The sequence below is a fragment of the Dendrobium catenatum genome, unplaced genomic scaffold, assembly GCF_001605985.2.
Source record: "Dendrobium catenatum unplaced genomic scaffold, ASM160598v2 fragScaff_scaffold_1500, whole genome shotgun sequence".
Taxonomy (NCBI): Eukaryota; Viridiplantae; Streptophyta; class Magnoliopsida; order Asparagales; family Orchidaceae; genus Dendrobium; species Dendrobium catenatum.
In genome coordinates, this window is record NW_021319962.1 from 77,370 (window position 1) to 102,169 (window position 24,800).

At 34.4% G+C, this 24,800-nt stretch overlaps 2 protein-coding genes across 5 annotated transcripts in view; one reads left to right on the forward strand and one right to left on the reverse strand.

Annotated features, from left to right (window-relative positions):
- LOC110103476 (alpha-taxilin) overlaps nt 1-20,179 on the forward strand; it is a 36,345-nt gene extending 16,166 nt beyond the window's left edge. For all 3 annotated transcript variants that reach the window (XM_028700374.1, XM_020832221.2, XM_020832220.2), the window contains 7 exons: nt 3,048-3,125; nt 3,432-3,496; nt 4,276-4,342; nt 4,450-4,632; nt 18,530-18,586; nt 18,762-18,857; nt 19,838-20,179. In XM_028700374.1, the coding sequence (XP_028556207.1) occupies nt 3,048-3,125; nt 3,432-3,496; nt 4,276-4,342; nt 4,450-4,632; nt 18,530-18,586; nt 18,762-18,857; nt 19,838-20,005 (714 nt within the window). In that variant the 3' untranslated portion in view covers nt 20,006-20,179. The remainder of the gene's footprint in view (nt 1-3,047; nt 3,126-3,431; nt 3,497-4,275; nt 4,343-4,449; nt 4,633-18,529; nt 18,587-18,761; nt 18,858-19,837) is intronic.
- Nucleotides 20,180-23,894: 3,715 nt separating this feature from the next.
- LOC110103473 lies at nt 23,895-24,800 on the reverse strand. Of its 2 annotated transcripts, none has more exons than XM_020832216.2 (2): nt 24,591-24,800; nt 23,895-24,478 (listed from the first exon to the last, which is right to left on the reverse strand). In XM_020832216.2, exons 1-2 carry the CDS (start codon nt 24,759-24,761, stop codon nt 24,089-24,091), a joined length of 561 nt encoding a protein of 186 aa, XP_020687875.1. In that variant the 5' UTR covers nt 24,762-24,800; the 3' UTR covers nt 23,895-24,088. The 2 variants fall into 2 exon arrangements, with proteins under 2 accessions (XP_020687875.1, XP_020687874.1); XM_020832215.2 differs by having other exon boundaries at nt 23,895-24,499; nt 24,591-24,797.

Below are 24,800 nucleotides of genomic sequence, written 5' to 3' on the forward strand. Positions count from 1 at the left end.
TCCAACTTACAGCAATTTTAAATGAAAGATTGAAAATAATAAAGAGATGAATAGATAAGACAATCAGTTACACGATATTCGTTAGGAGGACAAAATAATCAATTCAAACCAAGCTTTTTCATACATGTAAGTTTTCAATGGAAATCCCTATATTAACATTCATACTAGTCACTATGTAAAATTCCTCACTCAGCTCTTTGATAATTGGTGAGAACGGAGAAAGCTTACATAACCTTTATGATGCCACAATGAAGAGAAAACTTAGAAGAGAAAAGACTTAGAGGAAAGTTCACCTTTGTCAGGATTCGGAAGCAAGTCGCCACTGAACGGGAGGGTGTTGTTGGTCGATAGCGGTGACGAGGGAGAAGAGGACCCTCTCTACGTATTCGTCAACAGATTGGTCGTTCTCAAAGTTGATGTCGAAGAACGGAGACCAGAGGATGTCAATGAGCCCTTGATCATTGAAAACAAAGCCGTCGTCGTGTTCTGGATCAGAGGGGACAACAAATTACAAGGTGCTGGAACTTCTGGACAGCAAATGGGGCTTTCCGGCCAGCAGGACAGCAAGGAAACCTTGCTAAAATTTTTGGACAGCCAATAGAGATGCCCAGGAAAACTGGACAGCAAGCAAGGACCGTGCTAGACAGCAACTAGAGGAGTCGGGGAAGCAGGGCAGCAGGTTTTCCCTTGCGAGAATCCTTGGACAGCAGTGGGAGAATGTTGGAGGGAAGGTAATGGCAGAAAATAGAAGGAGATTAGGAGGAGTAATTGAGGGGGAAAGAGGAGGGGAAGGGGCCGGCCATATGGAAGAGGGGAATTGAGTTGGGGAGCCTTAATTGGAAATAGGATTTAGAGAGGAGAGAGGAGGGCCGGCGGTTAAGGGAGGGAAGGAGGATTTAGGATGGATTTCAAATAGTTTCCCAGCAAAGTTAATTTAATTAAAAGAGATTTAATGTCCATATCTCTTTTGATTTGAATTCAAATTCAAATTGATTTGATGGAGAAACTTTCCAAATATAACTCATATTAAATTAGGAAAGAATTCAAATTTGAAATTGATTCAAAATTTAATTAATAATTTTTCCAAATTCATCACGATCTATTTGAGGAAAGTTGTAAAGACTAGGATAATTTAGATCCAAGGGAGGGGTGGGAGTGGACGGCGGCTAGGGTGTGGGGCAAGGGAGGCCGACGGCTATGGGAGGGAAGGAGATTGAGGCTAGGGGGGTGTAGGTCCGACGGGTTGGGCTTAGGACTGACGGTGTGAATGGAGAGGAGGTGGTGGCTGATGGTTTGGAGGGGAAGGAGAGGGTGGCCAGCGGTTTGGGAGGGGAAGAAGTAGACCATAAGCTCGGACACTTCCTGCAACTAACGGGTAGTACCTAGCCCTCACCTCTGGATTTCAAACTCTCACAAGATCTCTCTGACTCACCAAAACACAATTGCGGAAATTTTTCATAATATTCATCATTACCCTCCCCAAAGAGGAGGAGAGGCTATAAATAGTCAAATACAGTAGTAAAATAAAAAAAAGATAAAAGTATCTCCTGTGGTCACATGAACCTACTCCCTCAAGTGAGGGTAAAAACGGAAAAGGTGCAATAATAAATCAAATACAAATAATATCTTAAAAATAGAGTGGTGTAATAATGGTCGTAGATCTCTGGTCTCTCCTCTGGTAAACTCTACACTGTCGAATGTCCTCATCTATATGTTAATTCATATAGTATAAAGATGGCAGCCAGCTCATAATACAATTTAATAAATGACTTAATATATACAATTTTGCTGCTTGGGATGTTCCAAGTGACAACTCATTAATAGCTGGCTCATAATACTCATTGCCTCGTTCCAAGTGACAGTTGCTTTTCATTAATGCAAGCTGTCTAATTTTGAAATATGAGATGGACACAGGCGGGAAAATGAGAAACTAGGCGGGAGAAATAGAAAATCGGACATATGTGAAATCTGGCATGGAATCGAGCTGCTCGCGAGCCGGCTCGGGCTCATTTTTAGTGGGACGAGGTCGAGTTTGAGCTCGACTCAAGCTCGAGCTCGCTTTCCAACCGACGAGCTGAGCTCGATAGTGCTAAAACTCGACTCGACTCGTTTACACCTCTAGTAGAGTGTATTTAAAAAAAAACATGTACGAGTCTCTTAGAGCGCTGTCTTCAAGCACGTTAAACTTGCTATCAGCTGTCTAATTTTACATTTTCACTAGCACTGCATTCATCCTTTCGGATCCATAGGAATAAGTTTTTAAGGATCAAAAGTTGTGACACTTTTAATTAAACTATGTTGGACTCTGAATCCTTACCCCTACTTATCATAAAAAGTATTCAGGTTCGGATTTCATGAGATGTCTGTGATTAAGTAAGATGTCCCTTGCCTCCTAGTACTTAAATGAAGGATCTTTGAGAGTAGCTTTTTTGTTTTCCTTAATTCATCTCGGCATATTGAATTGACTGTATGTTCAAATTCATCTCGGCAATTTGTTTTTTAATCTGGACATAGAGTGGAACATATTGAGTTAAGTGTTAGAGATCTTTCCATACAGGTGGATAAAGTCAAGTCTGGATTTTGTTCTGAAATCAGAAATACTCTTCACCTAAAGCATTAAATGTCTTAAAAGCAAATCTTGTTTGTTGAATATCATCTTTTGCTTGTGAAAGCCAGAGAAAACATGCTAATTCTTTTCTTACTTTGCTTAGCATGAACCATTGTATGGTAATTTTATCTTCTCCGTGTTATTTGGATGGTATAGAATCACTAAACTTTTGGTTCTTGTTATTTCTTCTGATGAATTTGATGTTGACAGTAAATTTCAAAGTTTGGGTTGAAACTTTAGTTTTTTTTATTTCAAATGATCATGCATGTAATTGTTTCCTGACGGAGTTACAGTTGGAAACAAAGAAAGTTGGTAAACTAATCATATACTTAATATTTTCACTTTTAAGAAGCCTATTTGGAGATTGAGATTTTCTTCTCTCCTCTATCCAATTTCTTAGTCTTTCTTATATTTTATTAGTGAATAATAAATATTCCAGGAAGAGTGCCAACGGGTATCAACAGAAGGGCAAAATATGAGATTGGATCTGTCTAAGAAATTTAATGATGCAATTAAGGTATGCTCGGGGATTTTTTTATGCTTTTCCAAAGTAAATATACCGTCTTTATTTGAAATTAATTAAGTTATGCTCGCTTTAACACGCCATCGGTAAAATTAGGCAAAGGATGGACATTTTGTAACATCTTAATGGTATGGTGAACAACCAGCTAAGAATCCAACTTTATTTTTCCACCCAGATTAATGCGTTTTGTTAACAAATGCCATTTTTCTCTTGGCTCTTTTATGATTTAATCTTCCTCTGATTTGCTTATGTACTTTTAGCTACTAATAATATAACAAATCTCTGTTTAATCATGTTTAGGATGTAAACAGTAAGCTTGAAGAGCAGAAACATGACTGTCTTTCTCAATTGAAAGAGAATGAGATGTAAGCGTCTTTCCAATTGTATTATGCATGACGGTGCATTTTTTAAGAAGATCATTAACCGATTCCCTGCTTATTCTGAATAAATGCCTGTATATAATCGCTTTACATAGACATCCATTTGATTGAAGGGTATTATTTGAAGATAATGATGATGCAGGATTTATTTTTGCTCTTCATCTACATAGTTATGCACTGAAAAAGATAGTGCTACTTTTTAAGGCAGTATATGGTGAGGTTCTCAAAATATGAAACTCAAAAAGAAATTTCTGTTCGAGTAAATTAAAACATAATCACTTACTGTTCTACACAAGCATGATTTCTGAGAATTTAAATATCACTACAGAACATGCAATTGTAGTCTGAGAAATTTTCCAATTTTTATTAAAATTCTTTGGCAAGCATTTGGAGAAAATCGTAATTATGAAGTTCCTGGTGTAATGTAGTTCATTTCTTTCTGGTATTTATAAAACAGGGTTAGGAGCATTTGGTTTCTTAATCTCTGCTACTATAAACAAGCCGCTTGTGATTTTTAAAATCCTAAAATTTGATTCTTAAAGAAAAATTAGAACTCTTCATTTTAAAATGATATATAATTTAATAATATATTTATGTATCTGTGTCTGTATATATATAGTATTTATTTATTTATATATTTGAGAGTTCTATATTTATTGAAGTAAATTACAAACTTCAAATTACTTGCACTTTGGGTGAAAATTTTTCATTAGCAGAAAAAAATTTTCATCATTTTTTTATTTTACAATATGATATTTGTGCAGGCTAAGGAACAAACTAGTACTTCTTGCTGACCAATATTCTCTTTCTGAGCAACAATTCGCTCAAAAGGTCATCATGAATTTATTTTAGAATGAAGCATCACAGATCCTTCAACCTCATTTAACAACAATTAGGCTAACTTCTCTTCTTCTTGTCTGATGAATGGAAACATTTAGCTAAAGCAGAAAACACTTGAACTTCAGCTTGTTGACCTAAAGATGCAGCAGCAGCAAGAGAGGTCAGTTCAGGAGCAATCCCAGATGCAGTCGTATGTTGAACAGGTAACCCAATTGTTGGAAACTGAGAAGAATTTAAGATTACAGCTAGCTGCTGATGGAGAAAAATTTCAGCAATTTCAGGTACGTATATTTTTCTATCCGGACATTGTTATTTACAGTAAATCATGACCTTGACTCTCACAAGATCCAGATGACTATGTTCAATTTGAAATGATGTTTACAGCCGTTGTTGGTGTACATTACGCATAAATTTTAAAGCAGTACTCATGTTGAATGGGGTCTCCATGTCCATTTTGGCATCAATGAATGCATAGATATCTCAGGAGTTTCATTTAGCTAGCAGTAATTAAGTTTTGGGGAATTTACATTCATAGCACACAAAAATATCTTATTTATAAACCTTACTATTTACTCACATACCACTGAATTCTTCAAGTAACAGAAAAAATACCACTTTCCTTACTAACAGTGATACAGGATTAATGAAGATAGAAGATTGAAAAATAAGGTGCACTGCCAAATTGATTACACAACTAGAGATAGCTAAATATTTCTTTACCAATGATATAACCGGGAACCAACAATGAATTCCAATAAAGCAATTCTCTTCAGGTCTGGCTTTAGATGGTTTTGGTTCTAATATTAAGCACTTTTGCATTTAGTCTATAAAGAACCAAAGGACACTGGTAATAGCTATTCTTACAGTCATTTGAAACATATAAGACTACACTAACTGAGGGCAGTCTTAGGGAAAATCAAAATTTCCATAATTTTCTTAATGAGAATGTTGAAATTCTTTTGGTAGTTTCCTTTTCCACAGCAGCTCGAGATTATTCCGAAGTCCTTGACAGCCAGGGTGGTTTTGTAGATGCTAGCAACAGTAGGACCTTGTAGGCTTTCTGGTTGAAACAGAGATGGGCGGGTGGGGACTTTCTGGGAACTGGTTGTCACACCAAAAAACTGCAATCAAGAAATATCCAGATGACAGCAGTCAAATATTCATTTAGAATCAAATTGTTGAGATTAACAAAGTTTGGAACTAAACAGAGAACCTGACGTGAGAACTACTTCATTCGAGAAGATAATAATTTCTTCCAATTGATCTTGCCATCGCTGGTTCTCAGTCTCCCTCTTGAGGCGGATTCTGGCTGGTAAACTAATTAGTTCTGGCAATTCTTGTGGATTGGATGACTAGACGGTCAGCAGTTGCCTCAGAAGAAATGGTTCTTGTCTTCTTGATGAAGAAAACTGCAACCTCGACAAATTTGGTTCATTTGTTAGTTCCCTGATTTATGACACGATGGATTCTCTGTTGTTAGGTTGTCTAATGTTCATAGGATTGCTGATTGGCTACACTGTGTACCCGGGTTGGTCCTTGCGAATAATTGCTGCCTTGGAAATTCCCTTTCTTTCACTTGTGATTCAAGTGTTTTCTTTCTTCTTTGGAGGTGTTTGGTTGTTGCTTTGCCTTATTTGTTTCCTCCCATACGCAGCTTTTTACTATTACAAAGGTAGAGATGTCCTGCTTTTGGCTTGGGCACTGTAGCAAGATCTGAAAGTGGCTTTTTGTAGGATTAGGCGTATACAGACTTGCAGCTATTTGATCTTAATGGGATTTTTAGGTTGAAAGCTTGTATTTTTGCCTAGATTCTGGTTTTTTTGAGAAATTTGTCAATTTTGGGTCTTTTCTATTTTGTATGTGATCCTTGAGGCATTAAAAATTCCAGTTCTCTCAAACTTGTGAGTGCTATTAGATATCAATTGTTTTAGTGTTGTGTATGTGTTGATAATAACTTTCAAGTGAAGGGATCTTGTACTGGTATGAGCCCTTATTCATTCCTCTACATACTTTGTGATTGGGATTTGATCAAATTTGTTATAAATTGGCCTTTCTTATTGTAGTGTGAGTTTTAATCATTATATATTTTTTAAACTTAGTCTCCTACATAATTTAAATTTTGGGTAATCTTCAAAAAAAAAAAAAAACTGTAACGAGTTTTACATATATTCTAAATTGCATCAAAGTAGATGGGAGTTTTTTTGTTAAAATAAAATTTGATGGACTAAGAATTATAATCTTTGTGTGTTTTTGTGCACCCAGCTTAGAGTTCAACAAAAAAATTCTTTACTTTATGACACCCTGCATCATCAAGTTACCTTGCATGTCGACTTCGTGTATCAACCCGTGATGAGTATGATCGTGCTAGTCCATAGGTTGCTCATAACTCTATACTCTTATTTCAACTTCTTGGGAAGTTCACCCAACATTAGACTGCTCTAGTATTAGTACTTTAATTTTTAAAGAAATTCTAATTGTTAACACTAAAAGGCACTGCGATGAAAAGTTTTGGTTCATGTAGATAAAATTCTTTCAATCTGCATTATTTGTGTTATATTGGAACATTATATTGATAAAATGATTTCTTTTAGTTACTACTTATAAATATGTTGCATGTAACTAGATATTTAGAAATATAATCATGGAATCTTCTTCATCCCAAAGTTCAAATTTTGGATCTATTAAATTCTAAGGGTCAACAATATGTGAATTATTTTCCTTCCTTTTCAGAAAAGTCTTCATCGTCTTTTTTTTTTTTAACAAAAAATTTATTAAATAAGAACACATGATACAAAGAGAGATACATAAGCCAAGGAAAAAAAAAAGCCATTAAAAAACTAAGCTAGCAGAAAAGTTAATGGGTTGTGAGGGGGACTCAGCACGGAGGCCCCCAACACCAGCCAAGTGGCCAAACACGGACTGTCCATAAGTAGAATAAAATACAGCTACCCAGGTTGCCAACCAGCTAGGCCACACAGGGGCAGCAGGGGCCTCCTCATCATCGTCCGATCCAACATCTGAAACCACAACAATAGTGCAGAGAGCCAAAAAAAGAAATCACCCAGTAATGGCCGCTAAACCAAAGCAGATGTTGAAAAAACAGCAACCACAACCACCAAATGAGACAACCAAAGACAAAGCTACCTTCCTCGCCGATTGCCTCTACCTCCCCTCTTCCTCCCGATAGAACGAACAATAAATTCATCCTCACTCACATAAACATCTTCATCCTCCCCACTAGAATGAGAATCCACCAAAGTTAACCATTCAGTAGGACGCAAAACTGAATTGTTCCCATTCTTCGCCACGTGATCGAACATTTTAGCATTAGACAACACAGATATAGGAATCTTAACTATGTTAGAATTGCTGCCCAAGTCAACACAAGGATGATTGTCCGAATTAACCAATTCCACGTTAGCCGAAGGGCAAGACACTTGAGACCCAGGCGAGGAGGCAGAAGAAGCCGCAAGCTCCATATTTAGAGAAGGGTCAGCAGATTTAGATAAGACGCCCGGGCTGGCAACCTTATCAACAAAAGTATGGACAGAGTTCACATTACAATCCAACAAACCACCATCACTAACACACCCCTGAGCAGTCTGAGTAGTATGCAAGACCCCAGCCACAGCACCCTCAGAAACAACAGACTCATTTAAAACAAAAACTTTATCAATAGGCACGGGAGAACTAACACCAGACGCCCCAATAATATCAACATTATTACCCAGACAAGTGATAGCAGTGGGGACAGTCATAGATCCAGGAGAAACAAAATCAGAGCCAAGAAAAGCATCGGATAAACCATTCACCACAGCTCCCTCAGAGACAATAGGCAAAGCTTCTACCATAGCATCAACATTAGAATTAAGGCAAGCAGGAGAAACATAAATATCAAGCACATTGACAGGGACCATAGGAGAAAGAGGCTCAGCCGAAACCAAAGCCACAGGAAGGCCCACACCCTGAGGCGAAATCACATCCCCCAAAGCCACATCCTGAATAGCAGCCACACCAACAACACCCTCACCCACAACATTCGCAGAAGGAAAAGAGTCCTTCGAAGGCACAATCGGACTAGGAACAAAAGAAGCAGAACGACACTCACCCCGCTTGTGCACAATAGCCTTACACAGCTCACAGAAAGAGGGAAAAACCTCCAATTGAACATGTTGAACATAACCCAATTTCTCAGACCCCAACCAAACTTTCTCAGGGTAAGATTTAGTAATATCTAATTCCACCAAAACCCGAGCCAAAGAAGGCCGTGAACCCACGGAAGTAGCAGAATCAGTTTTTAGGGGGCGACCAAACAAGGAACCCAACGCATGAAGAATTTTGGGAGCAAAAAGGTGCGGACGAAGGTTAGGGAAGGAGACCCATATGGGAATAATAGGAGATTCCACACCGATATCAAGGGAAGGCAACCATTTCGTAATTTTCATGTAGCAATTGAAAACCAGATATGAACGATGGCAAAAAAACTCTACTATAATTCATATCGTTCGACAGTTTAATCAACACATGCGTATCATCCAGTAAGGTTACCAAAAATTCAGCCGAGAGTTTCAGGTTAAAGAAGAAACGATGGATAGAGTCCAAACTAGGGCGGTGAGAAGGAAAGAAACCCACCAGAGAAAACTGAAATGGTGAAGCTAAGGAAGCGATTTTCTCCTCAGAGATCCAAACAGCATGTAAACCACGAAATGAGCAAGTTTTTAGAGGTGGAAAACCAACATCCGCAGCATTACTAGCCAAAACATCCAAAAAAGAACGAGACTGCTTGGATCCAACCAAAAAACCCGGATCCAAAAGGCGATTAGAAGCCTTGCCGGCCATCCGGCAAAATAAAAGAACAAGCCAACAAAAGAATGGGGAAAAACGAGAAACACCCCTGCGAACCACCCCAGCAAACAGAGAGGGAGGGCGAGAGGCCCCCCGCCGGAGCGCGCATCCCACGGAAACCCTAGCGAGGGAAGAAAAAATATCTGGGAGAGCGTTGATGAAAGGTTTGTAGCTCTAGGGATTTTCCTTTGAGAAGATGATCTAATTTTCATCATTCATGGTTGTTGACTATTTTAGAAGAGAAGTTGAAAAAATAAAATATGAAGAGGAAAATAAGGATGAAAGAGGGGAAAATAAAAGTTAGAAAGAGGTGCCAATTAGGCTTTGATATCTTATAGAAAATACAATGTAACTAGGAAGCATGCTTTATTCATTACCCCAATGGGTATTTATACACAAAATATTTTCGAAGTACTTAAAAAACTAAAACTGCTGTTCAAAACTTCCTATCTTGGCCGGTGAGAGGACTTTACAATCAATGGCACCCCCCTTTTTATGTTAAGCTTATAAATCGGCGGCACATATATTTTCTTATTTAGCATGTGAATCCCGGGCCCTTTAGTTCCTTATTTAGCAATCCTAAGCTTGTCAATTCCATTAGCCCTTGGATACTTTAAAGAAAAAAATGAAATTTTTTTTATAGCCAGAACATTATTGATCACTAATGCATAGAATAATTCTATGAAGAATTTCTTAATTGATTTTTTTTATTATTTATATATTTTAGAAGTACTACATCTACATATATATACTAAAAGAGTATCTAATAAAGGAAATAACTAACCAGCTTAATTCTCTTCTAAATTTTAGGAGATATAATCATAGAAGCATAATTCTTTCCCAAAAATTTGGAAACATATCATAGGTGAAGATCACAATTGGTCTCTCTTTTTATTCCTAAAAATACTTTCCTAAAATAAAAGCAGAATTATGGGAGAAGATCACAATTGATCTCTCCTTTTATTCTTAAAAAATACTTTCCTAAAATAAATTTCTTAATTTTAACTTTCAAATATTCAATACTCCCCCTCAAGCTGGAGAATATATATCATATAATCTAAACTTGCAAATTAAGTCTTCAAGTATCTAAGAATTGTGTAAACTGCTATCGTGTGTTCCTTTGTAGGAGTGTGCATGAATTGACTTACAACACTCACTGCAAAACCAATATCTGGCCAAGTGCGTGAAAGATAGATTAGGCATCTAACAAGTCTTTGATATCTCTCACTATCTACAAATGTATTTTCTTTTTCGATCCCAAGTTTCTTCTGACTGTCCATAGGAGTATCAATAGGTTTGCATCCAACCATACTAGTCTCCTTAAGAAGATCTAGAATATATTTCCTTTGAGAAACTGCAATACCCTTTCTTGATCTAGTCACTTTCATTTCAAGGAAATATTTAAGATCTTTAATTTCAAACTCTTTTGAAAAATACTTCTTCAAATCATCGACATAGACTATCAATATAGCAATTTTTCCAAAATGAGATTTCTTGGCAAACAAAGTATGATCAAATTGATCCTGAATGTAGCCTAACTTCAAAATAGCCTTTGTGAATTTGACAAATCAGGCTCAGGGAAATTGTTTAAGGCTGTGCAAGGATTTCTTGAGTTTGTAAACCTGATTCTTTGCCATACCTTTTTCAGAACCAAGTGGGATTTCCATGTATACTTTCTCTTCGAGGTTACCATTTAGAGAGGAAATTTTTATGTCCAGTTGTTGCAAGCACCAATCTTGGTTGGTAGCTAATGAGAGAATTCTGAGTGTTAAGTTTTGTGACTGGAGCAAAGGTTTCTTGATAGACTATCTCATAGAATTGTGTAAATTTTGTAGCTACTAATCGAGCTTTGAATCTCTCAATTGATCCATCTATTTTGTACTTTATAGTGAAAATTCACTTGTACCCCACAAGCCTTTTTATAGCTGGCAAATTGGTTATAGTCCATGTTTCATTTTTCTGAAGTGCATCAATCACATTTTTCTGAAGTGCATCAATCTCATCTTGTGTTATCTTCTTCCACTTTGAATTTTATAATGCCTCTTGTATTGTGTTAGGAACCTAGATATCATTAAGAGAAGTAGAAAATGCTTTGTAAGATGGTGATAACCCTTAATAAGTAATATAATTCCCAATTGGATGACTTGTACATCTCCTAACTCCCTTTCTCAATGCAATCAGCATGATAGAGTCATCAATGTTGGGAATTGGCACATCTTCCAGTCTTATTCGTACATATATATAGATATCTCAAATGGACTTGAAATTGACTCAATATCTTGATAACATGCTTGTTGTGATCCGTGTTCTAGCTTCTATTTTTTTCTCCTCTTGATGTAGACTTAACAGTTCTCATTAGTGAGTTGTGGAGCCACGGATTGAGCAAGTACGGGAGAAGAAACATTTGTGGGTTGTTCTGATGATTGAACTTGCATGGGTGTGGACAAAGTCTTGTGTATGGTCTTTGGGCACAAGCACGAGTTGAGAAGAACTTGGTGACTTTGAGTCGACAAAGGGCAAGACTCAATAAAGAACTCTCAAACTTGATGTTCATTCATGTTCTCCTCCTATTCATGAGATTTGATATAGGATACATGCTCAAAGAATGAGACATCTATTGTTGGTTGGAGAATAATATTTGTATCATTTTTGAGTTGGATCAAATTTGCTACAATGTTGATGATACGCATGAACAAATGTTGTACAACCAAATACCTTGATTGATATATCATACGAAGTTGTATGGGTGAGACAAATTTTTCTAATGAAGTTGACTTGGAGATTGAAAATTAAGGACTCGGGATGACATGTGATTGATTTAATAGCTAGTTGTGAGAATAACTTCACCCAGAAATAATTTGGAACATTAGAGAAAAAATATAAAATATCGTGCAACCTCCAAAGGATGTTTATTCTTGTGCTCAACCACTCTATTTTGTTGAGGGGTGTTAACACAAGAACTTGTGTGGATAATCCCATGATTCTGAAGGTAGGTATTGAGACTATTAGTGAAGTATTTCCTAGCCTTGTCTGACTTGAGTACCTGAATTCTATAGTTGAATTGATTTTGAACCATAGAATGAAAGTTTGAAAAATTTGTCTAACCTCATATTTTTCTTTCCTAAGGAAAACCCAAGTTACCTAGGGGTGTCAATTTCGGGTCACGGGTCGGGTTCGGGTCGAACCCAAAATTGACCCGACACTATTTGGGTCAACCCAAACCAGGCCCATTTTTTCAAACGGGTCAGTTTTCGGACCCGAGCCTGACCCTCTTCGGGTCCGAGTCAACCCAACACGACCCGAATGACACAAAACCGTGAAAAAATTGTTAGTTTTTGGGTCAAACTCTGCTTTTACGGTCAAATGGGTCAAACTCAGGTTTCCGGGTAAAAAAAATGGGTTTTCGGGTCAAAACGGGTCGCTTTTGGGTCAAAGGGTTAACCTGAACCCGACCTGTTTCGGGTCTGGGTTGACCCTAACCCGAAATTTTCGGGTCGGGTTCGAGTCGGTTTTTTGGGTCGTGTCAAATATTAACACCCCTAAAGTTACCCTTATATGATCATCAATAAATATCACAAACCATCGAGTGTCGAAAACATTTTTTAATCGTTGAGGGACCCTTTTTTTTTTTCGTTGAGGGACCTTACATATCACTATGGATCAAAGAAAAGGCAGTTGAATGTTTGTATGAAATTTGAGGATATACATTTCTAGTATGCTTTGCAATCTGACAAGTTTCATAATGAAAAGATGCAGGACTTTTATTGATAAATAATTTGAGAAATAATTTTGCAAGATACTCAAAATTAAGATGACCAAGACGATAGTGTACTAATATAATTTCACTATCTTTATTGATATTAGAATTTGACACAAAATTGAAACATTCTAACAGACTTTGAGAATGGATGCAACTTGCTTGAGAAACTTGGTTTGAGGATCGATCACATGGGAGAAGATAGAGCCTAGAGCGAAGTTCATCACTGCCAATCATCTTCCCCGATTTCAAGTCATGCAAAACACAAGTTTGGATAAAATTTAGTAACACATTGAAGGTCACGAGCCAATTTGCTAATCGACAAAAGATTACAATCCATGTTTGGAACATGGAGGATAGAGTTGAGATGCACTCTTTAGTAAGTTGGATGAAACCTATTTCAACAATTTTAGAATTTGAACCATCAATAATACAGACGGACAAGTGACCACTACTTGGCTTGTAATTTTGGAGAAGGGCAACATCCCCTATCATATGATCAGATGCACCAATGTCTGCTTTCCATGGCCTCATGTCTACTTTGTTAGTAGTGAAGGAAGTATGTGAATATGTTTGAGCATCCAAACATGTCCTAATAATGTTACCACTGCCAATTTGACAAAATAATGTCTACAGCAAAGTCATCTGCTCTTTGTTAAATGGGCTTGGCTTGGGAATAAGAGCACTATCAAAGTTGGAAGCCAGATATGCTTTGCTGTTTCTATCAAACTGTTGCTTTGGTTTCCAAATAGCTGGTTTTCCATTGAGCTTCTACCAAGTCTCCTTGTAATGACCTAATTTCTTACAGGAATCACACCAAGGCCTTTCTCTTTTCTGACGATCTCCACAATTACTTTTAGATGATTGGACAATAATGGGTAGATGCATCCAACATTGACGTGGTTGTTCCTTGGATCCCATCATCCCTTTCTTTCTACTTTATTCAAGCATAACCTCTGAGAAAGTCTTCCTAAGATTTGGTAGTTGTTTAGTGCCCATGATTGGACCTCAAACATCATCCAACTCTTTGTTAAGTACTAAGAAAAACTTGAACAATCTTTTTTGTTCTACATTTTACTTCTACATTACTACATCTTTTAGACATGTCAATGAGTGAGTTTCGAATAAATAAAGTTATTGCCAGTACCGTGTGTGTGTTGTAATACTGAGTAACAAATTGCTCTCATTGGCGGAAGTCAAAAAGTATTGAATCAACCTGAAACAACTCTGAAGTATTTTCTAAGTTGGAGTAAGTCTCTTTGGTTGTATCCTCTATTTCTTTTGCAATCCCAAACAATAAGAAATTTTCATGTCTCATTGTTCATGGAATTGATTAGTCATGAAATGATCATACTATTTTCAATTTTCCACTTTCTGAAATCTGGTGTTGACCTGTAAACCTACGACCAGAATGGCTCCCACTACCCATGACTCCACCTTGTCGGCTCCCACGATCCCACGATCCCACGTTCGCTCCTCACGACACAAAACTCCCTCGAAGGCACGAAACTCCTCATTCGAACTCACACGCAGAAAGACAGCCGTTCTCATTCTTGTTGCACTCCCGCGAGCAAGCAAGCCAAGCCTTCCGCCTCCACTCCCACGATCATTATTATTATTATTATTATTATTATTATTATTATTATTATTATTATTATTATTATTATTACTAAAAAAATTATTATTATTATTATTATTATTATTATTATTATTATTATTATTATTATTATTATTATTATTATTATTATTATTATTATTATTATTATTATTATTATTATTATTATTATTATTATTATTATTATTATTATTATTATTATTATTATTATTATTATTATTATTATTATTATTATTATTATTATTATTATTATTATTATTATTATTATTATTATTATTATTATTATTATTATTATTATTATTATTATTATTATTATTATTATTATTATTATTATTATTATTATTATTATTATTATTATTATTATTATTATTATTATTATTATTATTATTATTATTATTATTATTATTATTATTATTATTATTATTATTATTATTATTATTATTATTATTATTATTAAGTCAATTGAAACCTAATTAATTAAATTGATTAGCCACTTAAAATAAAATTTAACTATTTAATTAAATTAAAATCTATTAATTTTAAAATAAACTCTCATTTAATTAATTGAGCAACCAATTTAATTTAAATAATTAAGTAATTTTAAAATACATTTAAAAATTCAAGTTTTAAACGAGTTGAATAATTAATTTAAATTAAAATTCAACTTTAATTAAAAATTTAATTAATTAATTAATATAATTAGTTAAAACAAGTAATTTAAATTAAAACACAGAATAATGTTCATACTATCAAACGTTAGGTACAACTCACACTATAACTCAAACTCCTAAAAAACTAACCAAAATATAAAACAGAAAGAAAGCTAGTAAATCCTAAACTAAACCCCTCCAGCTTCTGGTAAGCTCTAGCTCCTGGTAAATTCTACAGCTACAAGCTCTAACTCGTACTGACTATGAACACTTGCAAGTAAACAAGCAAAGTGTCAGCCTGGTATTGATAAAACAAAACTGGTACTAGTAAAATAAAATTGGTACTGGTAAAACAAACTAGTACTGGTAAAACTAAACTGGTACTAGTGAAATGGAACTGATACTAAAATAAACAGAACAAAACTAGTACTGGAAAGAGCAAAACTGGTATTAAAACATGCAAGATACTAAACAAACAACAGTATTATAGTAAAACATAGGTTACTAGAGAAAAAACTAAGAGCACTATTACGAGCAAAATTATAGTACACTACTGAAAGCTAGAATAAAAAAGTACTAGTGTCAGGTGGTAGGGTGTGTAACTACTCTAAAGCTAGCATAACGGGCAACTACTAGTTAAAATAGAGTAAATCCCAGATAAATTAATGCTCACAATCTCCCTAGGGGAGTTATAAACCCTCCCATGGGAGCAACAAATCTAAACTATACGGGAGACTCCTAAACAGTTCTGGAAGACCCAATTGAAATCTAAACTATGGTCACCTCTAATAGAGGTCATAAAACCCGTATACTACTCTAAAGCTAGCATAAAAGGTAACTACTTGTTAAAATAGGGTAAATCCCAACTAAATTAATGCACACAACCTCCCAAGGGGAGTTATAAGCCTTCCCAAGGGGAGAAACAAATCTATAATGTATGGGCGACTCCTAAACGGAGTTGTAAGACCAATCAAAATCTAAATTATGGGTCACCTCTAATAGAGGTCGTAAGAACGGGCTACTTCTAATAGAAGTAATAAAATCCACTTAAATGCAAAATTACACGTTTGCTACCAACATCTTGCTACTAAAAACTTGTTAGCCTAAAGTTCAACCGACAATTTCTAATAGAGGTCGTAAGTCTGACTTTTGCTAACGTGCTAGGGAAAATCCTCTAGGTAAAAATAACCCAATCATAAATCCTTGATAAATCGGGCCATTTTAATGAAGGTTATAAGTCTCACTTTAATTAGGGTACTAGTGAAAACTTTCCTAGAACAAATAATGCATCCCTGATAACACGTGCTACTTCTAAACGAAGCCGTAAGACCCACTATACATGCTACTTTTAAAGACCCACTATACATGCTACTTTTAAACGAAGCCGTAAGATCCGCTATACGGACTACTTCTAAATGAAGTAGTAAGACCCGCTATATGGGTTACTTTCCATGAAAACCATAAGCATCCAACCTAAAATTAAACTACAGGCAACTCCTAAACGGGGTCGTAAGACCTAATATGAGTCTAAACTATGGGCAACTTCTAAATAGAACTGCAAAACCCAATCTAAATTTAAACTATGGGCAACTCCTAAGCGGAGTCGCAAGTCCCAACACAAACCAAATAACCTACTTCTATCTACTTCTGTTTACTTGGGATCCTTGAGAGGATGCAACCTATGGCTGCTAATCAGATTTCCGGGACACTACAATCAACGGTTGTTAGTGTTGATAGATTGAAACATACGGTATGCCCGGGACGACAGAACCGTGGGATCCTGATCGTGTTTACCTCCATCTCCCACAACCAAAATTTAAAATTGTTGCACATCTAAAAAAATAATTCATCGTTAATCTAGAGTTCTCTTCTACCCGTTATGAGTGATAATTAATTATGGGGCTTGCCGAAGTAGAACCTCAAAACTAAATAAATCCTGATGTCGATCATTGGGGGAAATCTAGTTAATTTAAAATCCAATCTTCCTCAGGAAAAATAGGATCTTAAGCTTGCGAAAGTAGGGTTCGTGCAGTAGCGCCCATCTTTCCTTGAGCGGGCATCCAAATCTATAGTCTCTAGCATGGTTGCTGCTCCTATGAGATACTCATCATTCCCTTTACCACAAATGAATAGCAACACATATTGTGATCACTGCAAATAATTATGGCCATTTAATTTGTAAAATAGGAGAAGAAGCACTGCCACCAAAATTTAAAATTTTTTAACTGCTTCCTGATTCTGGTGTCATAATGCTGGATGTTTGTGATGAGGTCATTCTATTTTTATATATATTTATATTGCGAGGAGAATTAAACTAATTAGTTATTTATTTTATTAGACACTCTTTTAGTGTGTATAAAAATAGAATCATGAGAGGAGATCACAAGTGATCTCTCTTTTTATGCTTAATTCTCTTTAATCAAAGAACTAACTTTAAGAGTTTAGAAGTATTTATGGAGAGCTTTAAGAGTTTTCACTCGCTTTAGGTAACTTCATGGATAAACAATAAGTTCATTAATTATAATTGTAAGAGATGGTAGGTATGAGGTAGCTTGGTGAATGATATTTATAGTTATAGTTTTGATAGATGGGATAACTTCTGATGTGAGTGTTTAGACCAATTAGAAGATTTTTGAAAGAGTTTTATGTCACTAAAATTAAAATTGCGTGCATTATATTCAATTTTATTGGATGAAATGGATAATTATCAATTTGTAATATCGGATGATCACATGATGACTCTGCATAATATAGGTTGTATCTTGGATGTATTTATGATGAAATGAAGCTATAAACATGAACATAATTTTCGGTTGAAAGTTGGATGGTTAAAATAAAGAAGTGCTTGAGGATTATTTATTATGAAAATATCACCAAGGCTTAAACTAAATTTTATAAAACTGTAATTAGATTTGTTGTATACTACTATAGAATATAGATTTGAGCATCAGACAAACATAGACTAACAACCAAGTTGAGTGTGCTTTAGTGAGATTGTTAGATGACTTATGGGTACCTATTGAAGATAGTAGACTATAGACATTTAGTAACAACATGCAGCGAAGAAGGTGCTTCAATACAATACGGTAATATAATCAAACTTGAAAGAATAGGAACAAGATTTGTACACCTTAGAAAATTACTATTTTCTTGCAACACCCAATATAATGAATGGAGGATTCATAAAGCTAACAGTAAATAGCTGGGATAAGGCTATTGACGGTGATAATGCTCATTTAGTTGAGAATACTCTCAGTTTAAAAATTCCGGAAATTTGTGTGAAAGTCTAAAATTAGTTAATTTGTGTTCAGGATGCATTGATGAAAAGCAACGAGGTCTTTGAAACATTCAAGCAGGAAATGGAAAAGGTATGCCTATTCTGGTCGGTTATTTCTCTTTGATTCAAAGATTTTTTATTGCATTTCTTCTCTTACCTTTTGTCAGTCATTCCTACAGAAGTATTTAGTTTACAGAAGTTTCACTATCCTATTTTTCATTATTAATTGAAGTACAACTAAGAATTATTTGCTGAGATTTCATCAGATGGCGAAGTTAATAAAGGAGCTTAAGAAGGAAAATGAATTTTTGAAGAGCAAATGCGAGAAGTCGGACATTGCACTTGTAAAACTTGTGGAAGAGGTAGGATTTTATCCATCTATTCAGCATTCTTTGCTTTTTTAATCACCCACACTGGTGCATAATTTCAATTAATCAAGCGTTTTGTTCATTAGCTCCTTCAATCGTCAACATTCCCTAAATAAATTTTCTCCTTTTCTTCCTATTACTTTGGAATTTACAAAAGCATTTTTGCACAACTTCAGATTAGATTTTAGCTTTTCGCTACCTTTTTCTAAATATTGCATAAAGTTTGCAAGTTTCCATCTATGGGACCATAAATGTGTCTGAGATTTATCCAAAAATTGCAAATTTGAGTTCAATTTTTCTTCTCTCGATTGATGAATCTACATGATTATCACTGTTAAAGTCTCCCATTTCTTCATCCTGTACAGAAAAAATATTTAAAATTAAAAGATACTCATGCATACTGCCTAATTCTAATATATTTATATATCTAATGCATAAATTCTTATATTTATATAAAATCTTAATTTCTAAATGGGAAAAAATATCACTAATATTAATTTATATAAAGTTTACACATTTTCATACATATTGATGCCATTTAGACACAAATGTTATATAAGTAAATATAAAATAATTAGCTATTAGTTAAAAAAAATACATAGGAATTCAGTGGTATGCTATGTAAATCCCCAAATACAGAGAAATTATTATGTGCAGAGACCGGATGCAGAATGCCGTCTGGACACCAATCAGAATCGGTCACATCAGCGGTACCGAACCCGGTACCGAGCAGTATTGAGCTGCGGTATCTGAGCGAAGGATGATGTGACGCATTCTGATTGGTCTCCGAATGACGTTCGGCATCCCCACAGAATAATTAATCCCAAATATGTGGTTTGTTTTTGGCGTAATATTTTTCCTGTTCATGATATGCATCTGCTACTTTTTCTGATTTCCTTCTGTGATAGAGAAAATTTTCCTGCGTATAATTTCTCTCAAGAATTCCTGAGCTTTTGTTTCTTTGATTTTCATAGCGTGAACATATGAAAAAGAAAGTTGAGAAATCAAAAAATCAGAAGGAAAAGCTGGAGTCTTTATGCCGGTTACTACACGCAGAGATAAAACAGAACTTGGTGGGGACTAACAACATTGATTCAAATAGCATGCAAGCTAAAGCAGATTCCACAAACGCAACCATCTAAAAGCAGAATATTTTCTTATACTTTTTTGGCTTCAGGTGTTTGGAAAGAAATTACGAACTGGAGAAATATTGTGAGTTTATGGCTTGTCAATTACCTTTTACATACAATTTAGTTTATAGACCAAAAAATTTATTATCTTAATAGAATTTATTTAGTATTCATTCAAGTTTCTAACTGTTATGAGTAATTGCATGTGGTCCAATAGATTTTTGAGCATCCAATCAAAAATCTTTCAGCTCAAATTAGGCTTTGTTTGGGACGGTTTTTTACAGTTTCTTAAAGCAACTTTTTAGTACAAAATTTTTAATTTTGTATTAAAAAGCTGTCTTAAAAAGCAGCAAGAAAGCCGACTCAAATGAAACCTTAATCAATTACTGCTTCAATAAGCACTAATTTTTTTGATATTATTATGATCCCCAAATTTGATATGTGGCTTTTATGGAGGGTTGTTTTTGGTTAATGATATTAATACTTTATTAGTTTAGTTGATTTGGTGTTTCTTATGATTAATTCTTCTTTTTCTAAGATTCTTCTCTTGTTCTACAATTGGGCTGTTTTTTAATGAATAGATATGAGTTATGTTGTGAGCTGATGGTGGTTTTGAAGTGAGTTTTTTATTTTAAAATTGGATTATTTGGAGTCTTGGAGATGAGATCTTGAGATGCTAAGCTTGAACTCATTGTAGTGAGATTGAGACCCTTCTTTTGGAGCAATTATTACGTTCGGTCACCGAATGCGTTCATAGACCAATAATCACGCGCCATATCACCTAAAACTTTGTATTGAGCCTTTGGTATTGCTCGGTATACATTCGGATACGTTCGGATTTGACCGGACGTAATAATTGCTCCTTATTTTGTTCTTATTGGAGAAGAAGAGAAAGAAAATATGGAGATGGAAGTGGATCGAAATTATGGTGGCAAAGTTGTGAATTGGAAGGGAAAAAAACAAATATTTTATTTTAGAGAAATTGCATATATATCTAATATCCAAAAATTATGTATTTATAAAATAAGTATTTATATCACTTTTTAAACTATTAGATCAAAAACTATAATATTTAAATGAGTTTTATTATTATTATTTTATTTTTATTTTTATAAGTTGGTTCATATGAAACGTAGCCCAAACGTTAAGATTCCATGCGCTATAATCACCCCAAAATGAATCGAAGTAGTTACTTCAAAGAAATCATTTGGTAGAGATTCTTTGCATGAATGGTCTCTCATGGAAAAGGCAATTTCATAGAGATCATCTTTGCTATGTTTGTTGAAAAAGGTGGGGCCAAGTAGGTTTTCTTTAGAGGAAAAAAGTTTCCTTAAAAATTTATTTGTCAAAAACAAAAAGAAGAAAATTTGTGGACTTTGAGCTTCTAATTTTGCTTTAAAATAGGTGATTAATTAATCAATTCTTATATTTCACTTATTTCAAAATATATGATAATTTTTTTATCACAATTTTCTCATTAAGTCTTAAATATATGTTATTCATATTATTATAAATTGATAGAAAAAAAAATTATGTAAGAATATGGTGATATAAATTATAATATAATAGACTTAAATTTTTTTTTAAAATTACTGTAAAATAATTTTTTTTATATGCAGCAATAATCTCAAAATAAATATAAGATTTTTCCTTTTTTTTTTCAATTGAGTAGGAATAATGCAATAGTAAAGTATTTGCATTACAATATGTAGGTTATATTGTTTACTCCTATGATATAGATATTGAATATTTCTCATCAAATTTTTTATCAGAATAAATCATAAAAGTATTATATTTATTCTGTGATGAATGCATTATAATTTTTTTTTATTAAATTTTCATGTATTACATATTTAACGACTTTAAGAGTTATTTTAATCAAATTTTTCTTAAAATAATCTGCCATAAATATAGAAATAAGAGTATGCATATCAATCCTTATATTTTTTTAATAAAATCAGTTAGTAGATATTCATTTAGATGGAATTTTATTTGGTCCGGTTGACCAAATGCAAGAAACATCCGGTTGTAAGCAAAAAATGCGCCTATACCAAGGTGTGCCGAGTTTTTTCAATCGGTACACCTCGGTATAGGCACGTTTTTGCCTACAACCGGATGTTCCTCTGCATCCGGTCGGAGAACGTAATAATTGTTCCATTTAGATATCATATTAGGCAATAGCTAGCCACTGTGCCAATTTCAACGAAAATGTATTTTAAGGAAATATTTTAAATGATTGTTGGATAAGGTTGAAATTTAATTCTTATCTCTAAGCTGTCATCTTATATTCTTATCTGTATTTTTTTTTTCTATGCTTTTAGACTAAGGCTTTATTTGGGACGTTTTTCTTTCTGCTTCTTAAAACAACTTTTTAATACAAAAATTTTTAATTTTCATACTAAAAAATTACTTTAAGAAGTAGTAAGAAAGTCCTCCCAAACAAAGCCTAATTATTTCATGTTTGAAATCCATGAAATATGCTTCTATAGTTCTATGACTGAAAGGTAGGTTTCTGTTAAGATCAGACTGATAAAAATGTATCTCTCTTTTTTAAATGGGATCTTAAGAAGAAAATGTATCTCTATTTATGCAGATAATTGAAGAGATGATTGACTTTGTAACCGATCAATAAAAAAGCTCTTTCTTTCAGCTCTTTTAGTTGTCAACTTGCTCTTTGTTTTCTACATTCTGACTAATTTTGTCTCTTCTTCAAATGCCAATTGGCATAATGAAAGGTTAAATTGCACTAGACAAATAACAACATGGGAAAGAAAGAGAGCATACCTATGAACTTTGTTCCTTTCTAATTATCCCTTTTTGGCTTCTGAATTATTATTCCTAGGCTTTGTTTAAGACAACTTTCTTATTATTTTGATTTTCAGTCTGCAATCATAGTTTCTATTTGGTCATTGCTTTTTCATTGATTTCAATAAATGTTTATGCTGGTAAATTATTTTTACAGTAACTTTCAAAAAAAATAATTTATATATAACATTTGTACAACCACCTCTATAAAAAATTATAACCGTTCAGATGGATACTTAGACTTAATTTGGGACGATTTTTTTTTATGCTTCTTAGGAAGCTGCTTTAACAAGTAATAAGAAAGCCGTCCCAAATGAAGCCTTAATGTGGTTATTTTTATTGACAATTATTGCATGGTAAATTTATATACCTCTGCATAATCAGACACTTATCTATTTCTTTCATATTTGGTAAGACAAATATATAGCAGTTAATGAAGTTGGTCTTCTTTTGTCCTATTTTTGCCTCTATTGTGAACTGGAAGGGAATCTTCAACGTGGTTCTGCCTCCTTAATCTCAGCTGTGGCTACCATCATGAGAATATCAGCAATCCTGAAGAGGCAAGATGAACTACATAAGCTACAGTTAATAACTGAAATATATGTATTTTAAAAATATGACATACTTGGATGTAATTTAGATGTACTAATCTATTTCTTGTTTGTCATCATACATTTCAGATGCTTTTAAATATAGAAAGAATAAGCATGAAATTTTATGTGTATGTACCACAAAGAAAGGTTGTGATAAGAAACACTCAATCTTGCGTGCTCTTGCTATAGTGAAACGATCTTCAGATAATTCTTCCAACCCAAGGTAGCTATAATGTCCTGAAGTTCTTTGTAACGTTGTGAAGTTTGCTTAACCCTTTACATAGTTTCATAATGTTCCTCGCCAACGATTCAAGATTGTAACATAGTTTATACATAGTGTCATGTATATTCTATTAGTATGATTTTTAAGAAAGTTCTATATTTTAAACAGCTTGTCTTTAGCCGATAAGTTTACAAGCCAAGCCAAACAACACTTGAAATCGCTCAACCTTGGCTCAATTACACACAATAGATGAGGGTGAGAGGCAGCAACAGGTGCGTCATGGGATTTGGAAACTATCTTACTTGACTGATTTTCAAATGCAAGGAAAACTAAAATTCTGGAGCATTACAAACCACTCAAACGTTCACTTCACATCAAACAAAATATACACTACAAAACCTGCCTACCAAACAACCTGTTAATACAGCTCTAATCCATACCTTATGCTAACAGTAGAGACACACTTCACAAATATTATTCATAGCAAACTAAAGAAGCCACATTATGCGCCCAAGATCTCAAATATTTTTTCATGTAAGTTCCTTCAATTGTTTTGGGCAACATCCTGAGATCAAGCAATGAAAAATCAGCTCTATTTATGAACCAAGCGTCTGATAGATACGGCCTCTTTACTTCTTCCACCTTACTTTCTTCAAACTTTCTCTCCCTGTCACCAACTTTTTCCTTTCTGGACAAAAAACCAAGATCATTAAATCCTTTAAGCTCATATAAGCTCCATTGGCTCCTCCTTATCTTTGGCGTTCCTTGCAGTGTTGGCTGTGGGATTTCTTCCTTAGAACAGATTTTGTTTGTTGGACTGCTGAGTCCTTCAGGATTCTTCATCTTCTGAACAATCTTCTTGTTCTTGATTTCATTCACAACAGACTGAAAAACTTATATGGAGCTTTTATGAAGACACTTTGAAGTGAAAACTTGAAGAAAAAAATTTATTTAAATTATTCTATCTTATATTTACCTCATAAAAGCTGCTACCTTCTGAAGATGTGGTAGATTTTAATATGTTTCCATCCTTCTGCAACATGGATAAGATGTTCAAATTGGAAGGTTGAAAGAAGAGAATATTATTGTGGAACCAAATCTTATCCATGGCCTCTTCAAGACTGAAGCAGGAGCTGCTAATAGCCATTATTGGATTTGGGAGAGATCTTTGGTTGGAGAGCTGAGG

Excerpts from the sequence above, each read along its gene's own strand:
- LOC110103473 (XM_020832215.2), bottom strand. The coding sequence starts at position 24,761 with ATGGCTATTAGCAGCTCCTGCTTCAGTCTTGAAGAGGCCATGGATAAG. Across the intron at positions 24,500-24,590 it reads AAGGTAGCAGCTTTTATGAG|TCTGTTGTGAATGAAATCAA; the intron begins GTAAATATAAGA and ends TAAGTTTTTCAG.